The sequence below is a fragment of the Gopherus flavomarginatus genome, chromosome 6 (assembly GCF_025201925.1).
Source record: "Gopherus flavomarginatus isolate rGopFla2 chromosome 6, rGopFla2.mat.asm, whole genome shotgun sequence".
In the NCBI taxonomy this organism is placed as follows: Eukaryota; Metazoa; Chordata; order Testudines; family Testudinidae; genus Gopherus; species Gopherus flavomarginatus.
The window spans coordinates 98498435-98510450 of NC_066622.1; the positions used below are offsets into that span (position 1 = coordinate 98498435).

A 12016-nucleotide genomic window follows, 5' to 3' on the forward strand; every position below is an offset into this window, starting at 1 on the left:
CCCCTTTGGCCAGATTCTCCCCTATTAAAGGGGCAAGTTTGTACAGCTCTGCTATGCGATTATGTACATGTTCTTCTAGATTTCCCAATTATCTTACTGCCTACCTTGTAAATCAACACACCCACCTTTTCTACGCTTAATCACATCTGCAAATCAAGTGTGGTTATGGTCAGAAAAGTAACTATAAATATTACCTTGAAAATTCTGCCCATATTTGTTCCCTGAATGACTGCTGAATTTCTGAGTGTTATCTACTACAACCAAGCTTTTACTCCCCTTCAACCTTATAGGTCCACTATGGGGGCCAGATCCTCAGCTAGTGTAAACTGTCATAGCCCCAGTGAAGGGACTGGAGCTATGACAATGTACACCAGCTGAGGATTTGTCCCTGCATGCAGAAGAGCAAAACTAGATACGACTTTGGACAAAAATGTCATTTGACACCCTGAAATCACAGTCTGCACTTAGGTCCTGTCTTTCTGACCCCTCCTCTCCCAACTTGGAGATGCCGCTTCCATTCCAGGTACTTGGACTAATGATGAGAAGGAACTTGCTGCCTGGGGAAAGGTTACTTACGTTTTAGCAAGAGAACAAGAAATGCAATGTCGGGAAAATTAGCAGCCTTTTTCTTCCCCATGATTCTATTGGAGCTAGAAAGAAAGAAAGAAAATACCAAAAGGCAACGTATTTACTTTTTAAAAGATGTAACATCTTGTTTTGATTTAGCTTGGATGACGGGGGAGACCAAAAGTGAGTTGCAGCCATTGGGAGTATATGGTTACCGAAGCTCTGAAAAAGAGCATACTGCAATTCTACTAATCTCGCTTTGCAAATCAGCAAAACCCAATGAATCCTGCTCTGCACAGGGCTGCCCAGAGGATTCAGGGAGCCTGGGCTTGTCAGCAGCACGGGCCCCTGCCGCCCAATTGCTGCCAAAGACCCAGCACTTTGGCGGCGGGTCCCAGGGCGGAAGGACCCCCCGCCGGGGTCTTTGGGGCACTTCAGCGGTGGGTCCCGGAGCGGAAGGACCCCCCGCTGCTGAATTGCCGCCGAAGACCAAGAGCGGAAGAAGCTCCAGAGGCCCAGGCCCTGCGAGAGTTTTCCGGGGGCTCTGGAGCGAGTGAAGGACGCTGCTCCAGGGGCCCTGAAAAACTCTCGTGGGGGCCTGAGACAAATTGCCTCCCCCCTCGGGCAGCCCTCGCTCTGCAAATCAGCATGTCCTACAGAAACACTATTTACTGAAAATTTTTGAATGTATGTAAGATACAAAATCCTTTATCCATCTACTACAAGAAAATTTCTAGATAGTTTGGTATTTCTTTGGGCTACCAAAAGCATGTGATATGCGGTAAATTAGGCAATGGAAAAAGGCATTCATAGACCTCTGAGGAGGCTGAGAATTGTTTTACTCACTGGGTCACTGACTATGTGAAGAATGAGAGAAGAAGCTGTTACAGGGGTAAAGGGGAAAAGAACGAGCATAACTATCAGTGGACCATGACAAGAGGCAGAAGAAAAACTCCTGAAAGTCAAACAGGAAAGAGACATCGATCTCCACTCTCAGGAGCCAGGAACAGGGGAGTCTCTGCATACCTACCCATTAACAAAGTAGAGCTGTTCTCCTCTTAAAATCTTAATTCTACCCTCCCAGCCACCACTCCTTTTCTCCAGGTGAACCAGAGCTTTGATCACCACACCAACCACTGTTTCCTAAACATTATGTCAAACCTCTCCAACTTTTACAGCGCACTGAGCTCTGCAGCAAACTGTAATGCAAGGGGAAACATCCACAAACAATTTGTTATTGAATTCAATGCAGCAAAGACCTTTTTTGAAATGTATTTTAATATTTAATTTAATACAAAAACTTCCATTCAAAAATGATTTTCCATGCTGCTCTGAAATTTTGAGTTTGTTGCAAAATCCAGCACAATACACAAACCTCTGCCAATGTGAAATGAATAGGTCACTTTAGTCCATTTCTTATGCTTGGCCTATACACAGATTTTGTACTGATTTAATTATTTTGGTTAGGGTGTGGGGTTTTTTACCAATATAGTTATACCAGTAGAAGCCCTAGTTTGGATGCAGATGCAGAATGATAAAGGTAACTTATACTAGTTTAGCTTATTACCTTTCCCATACAGGAACAGCTATCCCGGTATAAAGCATCTTTCCAGTATAACTACATCCAGACAAGGGGGAATTGTACTACTTTAACTATACCAGTATAGTTCAAACAGTACAATTTTTGTGAGTAGACAAGCCTGAAGTATAGGAGCATCCACATCACATGCTACCTCCACAATTAATGCTATTGTCATTAGACTGATCAGGGAGCCTAAGGACTGAATGGGCCAAGAGAGGGAACACCTCTGACCTCCTGCAGTGAACTCTCTGGGTCAGAGGTGAGGTATATTGGTTTCAACTCCACCTGCCCAGGCTTATGCTTTTTTATGGAGCAGAGGATTTCAGTCTCCAGAGCTGTCAGCTGGGCATTCTTCACTTAAGAACTAAATTCATTAAAATGTAAAGAAAAGAGGATCTGCATCCCAGATTACAGATGGATACAAATCGCAGGCTAAGAGAATACAGATATCAAACAGCACAAAGGGAAACCTTAAAAATGTGCGCTTCTGAAGAAAAATCTGTGAGTGCTTAGAAAGATTCTACCATTTCTAGTGGAATCCATCATTATGCACACAGGAAATCTTGCAGAAAATCGTAGAATCTTCTATTTGCATTCTGGTGACCCAGGCGGAGTTCAGCTAGTCTAAGGGATAGAACAGTGATGGTGAGATCAGGCAGCTCAAGGAAGCAGTGTGAGATACTCACTAGAATAACTATAAATAGTGCCTTCGGGTACCCCCAAAAAAACTGATTGAACATTCCATCAAGACCTGGTGCCATAAACAACTGTTTCTCGGAGCAGCTCATTTGGAGCATATGTTACTTCTGACTTGGGCCTGAGTAAAACACAAGAATTGATTAAGGAGTGGCAGTGAGCGTGGCTGAGCCACTAAAAGCAGTAACCATAACATAACTGTTTGACATCCTCATCGGATCTTATCAGATCGCTGCCCTCGGTGTCAGGTTAAAAAATTAAAATCCATTCACTGGGAAGGGAGGTTGCTTAATATAACTCAAGTGATACTATGACAAAATAACAAATATTGGCATGTGGAATAAGGAATAAATGGAGTCAGATAAAATTTGAAGGGCAAATATCCCAAGATGTAATAAATAATAAGTAATTTCCCAAGTGTATCAAAAGAAGCCTGTGGGAATATCAGTTGGATGTCCAGGGTACAAAGAAGTGATGAAATAACTCAAAAACTTAAATACTATAGGAATAAATTAGCAATACTAGATGTAGTTCAACTATCAGTTCTGAAGAAATTAAAGTCTTGAAAAACTGAGCTATTAACAAAAACATGTACGTTATCAGTGAAAAAAATTACTATCGTTTTCTAGAGAAAAGGAGGGCAGCAATATAATACCTGTTTTTCAAAAGGTGCTTAGTGTGATCTCAGGAATTCTGTAGATCACTGAACCTTACTTCAGTAGCAGGAAACATAGCAGAGAAATTCCTTGGAAATAAAATCATAAAGCCAAATAAGTATAATTTGATATGAACCAGCACAGCTCTTGAAAGGACTAGTCACAGCGCTATAACCCATTAGACCTTTCAAAGGAGTTAACAGAATAGTGTCTAAAATGGGACCAGTGAATACAAAGCATTTATACTTCCACATTTTTGTAAACGAAGCTCCTCACAAAAGATTATTGAGGCAACCTGGTAGCCATTTAGGGCTCAATGGGAATTACAAATGCTCCAGCATGAGCTCAGCCCTTCAGCTGGGAAGTCTCCACCTAGGCCTTGATCCTACAATGGGCTCCATGTGGATGGTCTCATGAGCCTGCACAGAGTTCACTACAGACCTGAATCCTTATTACTGTATTACTTTTACTTATTAAAAGCTCAGGGACTTTGTCTTTATACCTGTCTAAAAAGTGCCTAACATATACTGTTAGTGCAATACAAAAAGCACTTGTGGTGATCACCACCATCATCACAGGAAAAAAGTGAAAAATCCTCTTATGGATTAAAAACTAGAGTAAAATTAATGGCCCGTTCTGAATGTGGAACGTGATTACTCCTAGGCTGTCCCTGGGATCAGAATCAAGACTGGCATGGTTCAATATACAGCATTTATTAGCAATCTGGAAAAGCAGGTGAATGTTGAGGTGGCAGCGTTTGCTATAAACAAAATGAAAACAATTAAGGTTACTCAACTTTAGAGACCATTTTGAGGGAAGATTGCTTCCCCTCCATTGCACATCATAAGGAAAAGGGACCACAGCTTGGGCCTGGAAGCACAGAAGGAGCAGACCGGGGCAACAGAGCACACTCTCCTGCCCCCAAGCTCATAGAAGTTTCCTCTTACTAACAACGTGCATTAGGTATCTCCTTATAATCATCCAGGAATGTTGTCAATCAGAACTGCAGCAGAGTTGGGGAGCCGCAATCCTACAAGGCAAATACCCTGGGACATCCACTGGATTTGGAGTGGATTTCCTAGCCAAAGCTAAAGCTCATCTATAGAGAAGAGCAACTAAAACTACTAGAGACATATGGATGTTTTAGAAAGAAATTATCAAAACATTTAGCAGTACTTCATTTGGGAAAAGAATAGTATGAGGAAATATCATAGCGGTATGGAAAATAATGGGTAGCGGAGAATGTTTTGTAAGTAGCCCTTTTTGCCCTTTCTCATTATTAAAGGAAAGAGGTCATTCAATAAAATTAACAGTTAACAGAAAAAAACAAAACTCAAAGAAAATATTTAATGTGCAATTTACTATCAAGTTGTGAAACCCCCTGATATAAGATAGCAAGCCTCCTCCATTCCTGACTTGGCTGCAAACTAGTGGTGGGTGAGATGATTATACATAGTTTAAATACACAGATATACATATATATTTTGTAAACTGCTATGGGGGTTTACACTTACATTATCTCAATGTAAAACATAGTTATTACATTAACTTTGTAAGATTCTAAAGTTATATGAACAAGAATGGTGACTGCAGTTACATCGACTAAGACAACGATAACAAAGGCTGTCTGACAAACCTCATGCTTCAGAGCATAAGATTAGAGAAGAGACACGTTGCACCAACATTGACCTCTTGGCCAATTAAACAACGCTGATTGGTCCTAAAGAGACTCCAATGCTACGCTCCTTGCCCAGAAGACTGATGCAGACAAACAAAAATAAGAGGACCTATAGGCAGTGAGAGATGGAGGTGAAAGGCAGGGGAAATAGATATCCTCAGGACAGAACCCTTTTGAGGGAAGTAATAGACAATATACTGTAGGCCAACTAAGGGAAAGCTAATCTGTGGCAATGAGCCAATGAATGACAACCTGCTGCATGCTGCAAGTGGTCAACCTACTACCAGATAACATAGTTAATTGGATCTGTAGTTCATCTCTCAAGAGTACCACACATAGGGCACTACAATTCAAAATCTAATGAAACATGCAAAGTTGGCCAGAAGGTTCCTGCCCTCAACATTCTAACGTGGAGAGCAAGTTTCTAGGAAAGCCTGGCACTTCTGTATGCTGGAAGAGAAGAACCAGCGAGGTTCTGGAAAAATGTCTCCTTGGCTTTTATGTTTCCTTCTGTACTAGAAATAACCTCACATTATAGACCTGGTCATGTATTTTTAGCAGTAGGAGGTGCACTGAGGGCACACTGGGAGCAGACAGGATCTCCAGGGCAGGAGAAGGGAATTGCAAATAAGCAACCAGCATCTTCCTGTTATACTTTTAGATAAACCTTCCATTGCAACAAACCAATACCGTTAAACTTGCCATAGGCCTCTCTGCTCATTCCTTGGGTTGCCAGCAAAGAGGTACTGGAAGCTCTGATGCGAGTTGCTTCTATACAAAGCCAAAATTAAATAATCAATCACAGAAAGACAGCAAAGGTTAAATAATGAGGCAGAAGAGAAAGGGGGAACATTTGTCCTGAAAAAGGGTGATCTGCCTTCTGCTTACCAGTCCATCACAGTTGCTGATAGCCACAGTGGCACCCGGCATGCCTGAGACGTCCCCGGTGAAGAGACACTCCTGCTGGAGGGGCTCTCGGAATAGCTCTTGAAAATCTTCCTGCCATTCGGCAGAGGCTCCAGGTGGCACAAGTCGACGGTTGGGCTTCAGGCGGAGATGCAGTTCTTTCCCAAAGACCGTGACATTGAAGTATAACAAGCGATTTCCAGCTCTGCCTTGGTGCAGTGGCTCATCCAGGGTGCTGCGGGCCACCCTGTGCCGAGCAGAGGGTGGGGTGGAAGGATGGCTGGCTTCAGCACTGCCAGCCGCCACTGAGCCAGATACCATGTGTGAGAGGAACCGTCCCTGGCAATCTGTACTGAAGGGCACAATCACACCATACTCACTTAGCTTTCCAGACAGGAGGTGCTCTAGTGGAAATAAGTACAGACAGAAAGACTTCAATACATTCAAAGCAAAGAGCAATCCTTTGTAAATGTGTTATGAAAAGTATTTCCTCCACAGTACTGTATGTTAATTTCCACATGCATCAGGAATTTCGTAGCCATTTCCACACGGGATTTTCTTGTTAAATTAGATAAACATGTTTAAGCCAATAAACTTTCTCCCCTCCTATAAACTCCAGTTTATTCTGTGTCTACTTTGTATTTTTAAATCAGCAGGCATATCAAATGTAGCAGAATAAACTCATCCTGACATACACTTATGCCTCTTGCACACCCAACTAACACCAAGCATGCAAACTATTTATTGTTCAGCTTCCATCTAACATTACTTCTCAAAAACAAGGGATCCCATTAAAATAAAGCATCAATTTAGAAGTGTTTGCAATGGGCCCCCAGTAGGATACATACCTCCCTATTGCAATTTCCTGTCACAATCAACACAGCACAGTTCCAGCCAGTTACATAAAAATACACCTGTCAAAACAGCCTAAAACACTCCTACCACCTAAATCATATAAGGCAAAAAATAACCAGCCGGACATGCAGACAAACAGAAATTACAAGCATACAATGAGTCTAACATTTTCAAGTCAAATATAGTAATGTATCTTTTTAATTGGCATGTTATTGCACAGATTTGATACACCACACACCCACACTAAGTAAATTTAGCATGACAAAAATAACATGGGACACTGGAAAGGTAGAATGTGCTTTCAATGAGACTGATGACTGAATGCAAATCCTGCACTCTAACTTTTTAGGAAATTATGTTTTTCCCATGCACACTTAAATGCCAGCTAAAATTACTTGCAAATCTGACAGAAGGCCCAGCACTTGTAATACCAAGCCTGCTGATTTCAGTTTGAGCCTTTGATTTCCACTCCCAGCCCCACATCCCATCTTGAGAGTGTAAATGACACTTAGGTAAGGGGTGGGGCTATGTAAAGAAAGTACTTTTCTGCACTTACTGGCAATATGGAAAAATGCTAAATTCCCACCAGTTTAAATAACTGAAAACCTAAAAACAGTTAAAAGGAAGGGAAGGTGGATGGATGGACTGATGAACACATAGAGAGAGAGATTCACATAGGAGCCAGGAGAAAAGTAAAGGAAATTAAACTCTTAATATCACACTAGTTTTCCCCTCTGTTCAACTCCCTTCTGTGAGCGCCCCTTGCAGCCCTGTTGGCTTTGCTCCTGTGAATCTACCTTTCGCTTTCCGATCTCACTGATTTAAGTGATGTCTTAATGCGTTAGGTTAAAAAGAAAAATCAACTCAATCCATGAGCGAGGGGAACTCTCCTACCTTCGGGTTTTGCTGCTCTGGCTGTCGCAAACCAGTAGTTGAGAGGAAACAAGCAGGACAGCATCACACAGAGATAATCCATTTGGTGCCAGCGAAGCGTTTTCTGGGGGCTCTCTCCGAAAACAAGCGCACGAGGGAGCAGCTCTCCAAAGGGAGATGGAGCGAAGTTTCTTCCCCTCGGCTTCCTGCGGCTCCTCCGGGAAGCCGGGCGGCGAAACGGGATCTGGTGAGCTCAGCAATGCGCCCTCCTCTTGGAGTGCTGCAGACTGTCAGAGGCGCACGCAGAGCAGGAGCCGGTCCTGCTGGTCCCCGCCGCACTGTGCACAAGTTGGACAAGCCCCCATGCATCTGGCCACGCAAAGTGGGGAGGAGGGAGGAGACACTGGCTGGGAGAGAGCCCGGGAGGCTGCTGCCGCCGCCGCCGCCGCTGCTCGGTGCAATGCTGGTGCCAGCTGGGGGGTCCGCGCCGTGACGCCGGCGTGTGAGTGTCAGGCCGGCTGCAGAGTCCCGGGGAGGTGGGGGGCAGCGAGGGCCTCTCCTGAGGGAGGCACAGACAGGCGCGGCGGGGAGGTCCCTTGCACGTGGCGCTTTCAGTATTGCTACAGCTGCTATTAGCAGCATAGTGCAGATGGAGACCCTGGGGAGCCCCACATTAGGGCTGTTAGCAGGCTGCTGCTCTCCTCTTGCGAGCGAAGAGCTGCCCCTCTGCTCCACGACACGGATTGTGACCGCATTTTGCAGCCCCGAAACCCAGCGGTCTTGTTGGTGGGGCCCTGTTTCTGGGACAGCCAAAGGTAGAAGATCTTCAGCAGAAACAAGCGGCTGGGAGGCAGGTCCCTGGCTATCTGAGTGTACCTGAAAATGCTGTGCTAGTCCTACAGCTTTGTTACAGACTAAGGAAAGTCCATGGTACCCAGTAATTCTTGGAGCCCATTATAAGCACCAGATGTACAGGCAAGGACATTCAGATCCTGCTAGCCAACCATTATTATGCAGCTACAAGCACCTGCAGCCCATGACAGGGTTACTGGACTAGTAGATGGGGAAGGCAGTACACATGATATATCTTGATGTTAGCAAAGCTTTGGAGCAAAGTAGGGAAATGTGGTCTAGATTAAATTGCTATAAGGAGCCTACGCAACTGGCTGAAAGAAAGACAATACTCAATTTAGGCGTAATTATCAATGGTTCGGGGTGAAATTAGGAGGGCATTTTTAGTGGGTTCCATAGAGGTCTGTCCTGGATCTGGTCCTATTAATTATTTTCATTACTGACTTGGATAATGGTAGTAAAGAGCATGCTTATAAAATTTGCAGATGACACCAAACTGGGAAGGGCTGCAGGCATTTTGGAAGACAGGATTAGAATTTAAAATTACCTTGACAAATTGGAGAATGGGACAGAAATCAACAAAATGAAATTCAATAAAGACAAGTGCAAAGTGCTACACATAGGAAAGAAAAACCAAATGCACAACTACAAAATGGCGGATAATTGGCTAGGTGGAGAGTCAATAATGTGATGCAGTTGCAAAAAAAGGCTAATGTCGTTTTAGGATGTATTAACACCAGGGTCACAGGAAAAATACAGGAGGTTATCGTCCCGCTCTACTGAGAACTGGTGAGGCCTCTGCTGGAGTACTGTGTCCGATTCTGGGCGCCACACTTTAGGAAAGATATGGACAAATTGGAGACAATCCAGAGGAGAGAAACAATGATAAAAACTTTAGAAACCTAACCTGTGAAGAAAGGTTAAAAAAACTCGATATGTTTATGTCATAAACAGATAGCTAAGGGTTAATGTCTCTTTCACCTGAAGCACCTGACCAGAGGACCAATCAGGAAACCGGATTTTTTTCAACTTTGGGTGGAGGGATTTGAGTGTCTTTGTCTTTGTTTTCTGGCTGCCTGCTTGCTCTGAGCTTTGGAGAAGTAGTTCTACTTTCTAGTCTTCTGTTTCTAAGTGTAAGGACAAAGAGATCAGATAGTAAGTTCTATGGTTTCTTTTCTTTGGTATTTGCATGAATATAAGTGCTGGAGTGCTTTGATTTGTATTCTTTTGAATAAGGCTGTTTATTCAACATTCTTTTAAGCAATTGACCCTGTGTTGTATCATCTAATACAGAGAGAACATTTGGATGTATTTTTCTTTCTTTTATATAAAGCTTTCTTTTAAGACCTGTTGGAGTTTTTCTTTACTTCAGGGAAATTGAGTCTGTACTCACCAGGGAATTGGTGGGAGGAAGAAATCAAGGGGAGATTTGTGTGTTGGATTGCTAGCCTGATGTTGCATTCCCTCTGGGGGAATAGGAAAGTACTTTTTGTTTCCAGGATTGGGAACAGAGAGGGGGAGTCTCTCTGTGTAGTTTCACAGAGCTTGTGTCTGTGTGTCTCTCCAGGAGCACCTGGAGGGGGGAAGGGAAAAAGGATTATTTCCCTTGGTTGTGAGACTCAAGGGATTTGGGTCTTGGGGTCCCCAGGGAAGGTTTTTCAGGGGGACCAGAGTGCCCCAAAACACTCTAATTTTTTGGGTGGTGGCAGCAGGTACCAGGTCCAAGCTGGTAACTAAGCTTGGAGGTTTTCATACTAACCCCCATATTTTGGACGCTAAGGTCCAGATCTGGGACTAAGGTTATTACATGGTGGCAGTGGGTGGGAGATAGACAGAATCCAGAAGCCAGTAGGAATATTATATTTTTCTTTTCTCTGCTAAGGGCTTTTTAGCAGAGAGAAGCAGTTGGTTTTAAAAGGGAACCAGAGAGAATTTTTTTTTCTGCTCTCTCTCGCAGTTTGTGGCTTGCATGTTAAGGGTCTTTTGTCATGCAATGGCCCTCCCATTAGGAGGCAAGTAACAGCACTTATATGCATGCAAATAAAGTGGTTTTTCTGGTTTCCCTTCATTGAACATTAGCTAGAAAGAGAAAAGGAAAATTAGCTAAAGGCACTGTTGCTAGGCAGACTTCAGGAGGCAACAGAGAACCTGCAGTTCAGAAGATAAACACCGGAGGGCACCCCAACACAAGAAAACAGGAACCATGACTTCTAAGGCAAAAATTGACGCCGAAGGACAAATCAAAGAAGCTGAACACAGGCGACAACTGGAAATAAAACAAAAAGAGATGGAGATGAAAGAAAGAGAAGAACAGATCAAAGAGGCAGCCTACCAAAGAGAACAGGCAGCCAAAGAGGCAGCCAAGGAGGCAGCACACAAAAGAAAACTAGAAGAAGAAGAGGTGGCCTACCGAAGGAAACAAGCAGAAGAAGAGTTGGCCCACAGAAGGAAGCAAGAAGAAGAAGAGGTGGCCTACCGAAGGAAACAAGCAGAAGAAGAGTCGGCCCACCACCGAGAAATGGAAAAACAACAAAAAGAGAATGAAGAGAAGGAAAAACAGAGAAAACATGAACTGGAGTTGGCAAAAGCTGGGCTGCCTGTGCCAGCCAACCCTAACAACCCGGCGCCAAATATTGCTCCACAGCCCAGGAAATTTCCCACCTACAAGGCAGGTGATGACACCGAGGCCTTCTTGGAAAATTTTGAAAGAGCCTGTCTTGGGTACAGCATTCCCGAAGACCAGTACATGGTAGAATTGAGGTCACAGCTCAGTGGACCTTTAGCAGAGGTGGCAGCTGAAATGCCTAAGCACCAAATGAATGACTATAAACTTTTTCTAACCAAGGCCAGATACAGGATGGGGATAACCCCAGATCATGCCCGTCGGCGCTTCAGAACCCAAAAGTGGAAACCAGAGGTGTCATTTCCCAAACACGCCTACTACATTGCAAAAAACTATGAGGCCTGGCTAACAGGAAACAACATTCAAACCTTGGAAGAACTGAACCTCCTCATACAAATGGAGCAGTTCTTGGATGGTGTTCCTGAAGACATCACGCGGTACATACAAGATGGAAACCCCAAGAATATCGCTGAGGCGGGGGAGATTGGAGCCAAATGGATGGAACTGGCAGAAAGCAAGAAAGCTACTGTCAAGGGGAACGATTACCCCAGGGGGCACACAGACCATAAACCCTACAACCGAGGACAGCCAAAGACCCCACATACCACCCAAGTAAAGCCACAGATACCCTACCCTTCAACCTCACCAGTCTCCAGTAACTCACCTCGGCCCAGTGACCCATCAGATGGAAGATGCTTTAAGTGTAATGAACTGGGACATATCAAGGC

At 43.9% G+C, this 12016-nt stretch overlaps 1 protein-coding gene across 1 annotated transcript in view; it reads right to left on the minus strand.

The window, feature by feature from the left end:
• ADAMTS14 (ADAM metallopeptidase with thrombospondin type 1 motif 14) overlaps nucleotides 1-7916 on the minus strand; it is a 95086-nt gene extending 87170 nt beyond the window's left edge. Inside the window, exons 1-2 of the mRNA XM_050959302.1 lie at nucleotides 7835-7916; nucleotides 6068-6489 (exon numbers count right to left, since the gene is read on the minus strand). Coding sequence (XP_050815259.1) covers nucleotides 6068-6489; nucleotides 7835-7916 — 504 coding nt within the window. The remainder of the gene's footprint in view (nucleotides 1-6067; nucleotides 6490-7834) is intronic.
• Nucleotides 7917-12016: the final 4100 nt, after the last annotated feature.